The sequence below is a fragment of the Bufo gargarizans genome, chromosome 1, assembly GCF_014858855.1.
Source record: "Bufo gargarizans isolate SCDJY-AF-19 chromosome 1, ASM1485885v1, whole genome shotgun sequence".
NCBI classification, from domain to species: domain Eukaryota; kingdom Metazoa; phylum Chordata; class Amphibia; order Anura; family Bufonidae; genus Bufo; species Bufo gargarizans.
Genome location: NC_058080.1, coordinates 501,704,411 through 501,707,592, shown reverse-complemented (window position 1 = coordinate 501,707,592; position 3,182 = coordinate 501,704,411). Strand labels below are relative to the sequence as shown.

The 3,182-nt window shown below is 40.6% G+C and overlaps 1 protein-coding gene across 1 annotated transcript; it reads right to left on the bottom strand.

Moving 5' to 3' along the window:
• Nucleotides 1–728: 728 nt before the first annotated feature.
• LOC122928275 (taste receptor type 2 member 40-like) lies at nt 729–1,769 on the bottom strand. The gene has a single exon (XM_044280953.1). It carries the CDS (start codon nt 1,767–1,769, stop codon nt 729–731), a length of 1,041 nt encoding a protein of 346 aa, XP_044136888.1.
• Between the last annotated feature and the right edge of the window lie 1,413 nt (nt 1,770–3,182).

The following is a 3,182-nucleotide window of genomic DNA, read 5'->3' as shown; positions in this document are numbered from 1 at the left end:
TCGGCTGGGTAGTGGTCATGCCTTCCATAAGAAGATGTATAGTATTAGGCTACATTCACATGACTGACCATATGTGTTTTGCAGTCTGAAAATTGTGGATCCGCAAAACACGGATGCAGACCACACATGGCCGGCACTATATAGAAATGCCTATTCTTGTCCACGATTGCGGACAAGTATAGGACATGCTCTATATTTTTGCGGAGCTTCAGAATGGAACAACGGATGCGGACATCTTTTGCGGCCCCATTGAAATGAATGGCCCCACACCCGTTACGCAAAATTGCGGAACGGATGCAGACCCATTCGTACGGTCGTGTGAATAGACCCTAATGTAGAGGTATGATTACCACCATTGAAGACTAGCCTGTTATACTTCTTCTCTGGGTTCCTGCCTCCCTCCAGTAGTCTTCCGGTTCTCTTCCTGTAAACTTCCAGACAGATGGAATCACATGCACCACTGCAGTCAATAAGTGTTCCCAGCAGTGACATGTTCCCAAGTGGAACATGATCCAGCTTTGATGTGCCGGTTGAGGACAAGTCACCACTGAGGCCAGTCATTGACTGCTGCAGCTCACGTGACACCATTTATCAGAAAACCATAAGGGAGCTAGTTTACCAGATATGAGCAGCAGGAAGCAGGTGAGTATAATTTTTTAACAGGTACAACAGGCTGGGGTTGACAGTTAATCAAGTCCTCAAAGCTGGAAAACCCCTTTAAGGTTTGATCAACATCTTTTAGTGTCACCGTCACAATTTTCCTCTGTATTCTGTTGCCTATTCTGTTGTCTTGGAAAGGTCGCTGACCTCTTAATATTAAGCTTGATAAATGCAACACTTGGTGAAGTGTCCACTTCATTATTGAAACCTTGAAGGCAATGAATTATACTGACAGAAGCTTGTTTCAGTTTGGGGCTTCCTAAAATAAGGACAATAGACTGAGCAGGAGAATAACTGTAAATGATCACCAAACAAACACATATTGCTGGACTACTTGGTTGAAACATTTCAGTAAACAATAGTAATTCCGATATATAGAAACAAACATAGATGAAAAGAAGGCAACTTATTGTCCTCGCTGCCCGTACTTGACCTTCTGTTCGGGCATTAAGATCTCCTTTAGCATTCCTGACTGCCTTGTTAGTGTGAGCTACAAGAGACTTGATAATCAAACCATTGGCAACTCCGGCTAAGACTAGTGGCAGAGAACAACTAATGAGGTTACTGATGATCAGATACTCCACAGTCAAGTGAGGAGAAAAGGCTTCCATAGTCTGATTAGTTGTCATGTTGAATCGTTGATCATACATGATTGTGTTCCAGATCACAGGTATACACGTTGCCAGTGATATAAGAACTGAAGTAATAAGAAGCCGTGGAATAAACTGGAAAACCGCAAACTTGAGCCTCACAAGGAATGGATGAGTGAAGATGACAATCTGGAAACAGTAGCTGATAGATAGACATGCAGTTAACCAGAAACTGGTAAACACTGGGAAATTGATAATAGCTGAGAATAGAATATAAACCATTTCAGAGAAGTAAAAATCACTATCAAGGAAGCTGAGAAAATCATTGATGATCATTATGAACTGAAATAAGACATTGAATAAGCCCATCATTAGCAAGATCTGATCTGATGGACTGAGAACTTTACCCTTGATTTTGTCTGTGATATTGACGGCAATGATAATTGAATTGCCAATTGACCCTATGACAGTGGTGATTCCCAAAATAGTCATAGAAATTAGCAGAAATGTAGGAAGCATTGGAAGGGTTCTCTACTTGAACATCATATAAATGGTGGCAAACAAGCAGAAATGATGCAAAGGCCTACAATATACAACCGAAGAATACAATATTTGTATACTCTATGTAAGCTGTAAGCCCTTTCTATGGATCTTTAGGGCACTATGCTATTTTTATTGTCTTATTAGTCTTATAAGTGCTTCAACATTCCAATACCTATGACATATAAAAACATATAATACTGTTAAATGTAAGGGGAGAGTTGCAGCGAGAATATAATGTCAGTAAAATGTCCCCGAAAAGTCTATTTGGATCCAATTACAAGCTTTTCATCCCAGAGACTGAGGCAGAAATGCTTGTCTTCTGTCTTCACGCTTGTGTGGTCTTTTGGTCCTGTGAAATACAATTACGTAACTAATACTTTCCAGCACTTTGTACATTGTGTGTGGTCTATTTTAATGTCTAATATCCTAAGGTTTATTAAACTCACCATCTCTGTGTCTGATATCTAGAAGCATCGGATCATCACTTACAGACACATACATCACATTCAGACCTCTTTTATAGAAAGTATCCCTATAATTATAAAGAGTGTAGGTACCTGGTGTTAATTTGTGATTCCGTCATGAGTCCCATAAGTCCTACCATTAATAGCCTCAGCCGGTAATTATATTAATTGTCTTCAACCTCTTAGCAGTAGCTTCTGCAGAGTTAGGAAAAGTCTTAACAAATAAAGAAGCATTTATGCTGCTCTGGCTTCCTTTTCTAATGTGCTCTTCATCATTTTGATAGGAATTTGGACAGCTATTTATATTTGATGGATAAAACTGTATTATTACTTTTAAAAATACAGGTTACACGTATTATAAAACATTAATGCAAAGTTAGCTAAGGCCTCAAAAATATGGAACTGTGATGATGGGGAGTATCTGTAGTAGCCTAGATTGGGCCTGCACCCTGGCTAGTGAATCCCAGGGAGCAAAGGTAAGTCACTCTGCTTTTCCCAGGGTATTTAGATAGAGGTCTAGGACAGCGAAATTTGCACCAGGTGAGGTATAGCATTACTGTATGTCCAACCAGTACACAAAGCCTATTCCCTAACTAGAAGCTTGACATGCAGGGGTGGACTGGCCATATACCCTACAGGGAAATTTCCCAGTGGGTTGCCCAAGCCCTCCTCACGACCATTGGCCGTGTACACAATGGTCAAATGCACTCAGCATTAATTAATGCAAGGAGCACCTGACCAAAGGCCACAGGTACCTCATTGAACTCAACTGTTTTGCTGCCCTTAGGACAGTGATACAGTTGAATACTATGGTGAAGGTTGTAGTCTTTTGTGCAGCACTGTCCTATTCGGTTCTGCTGGGGCAGTATTTTGGGTTGCATTACATTATTGCAGGCAATGCCTACTGTGTTACCCCATAATTTGG

Coding starts and splice junctions, on each gene's coding strand:
- LOC122928275 (XM_044280953.1), bottom strand. CDS start 1,769: ATGCTTCCTACATTTCTGCTAATTTCTATGACTATTTTGGGAATCACC.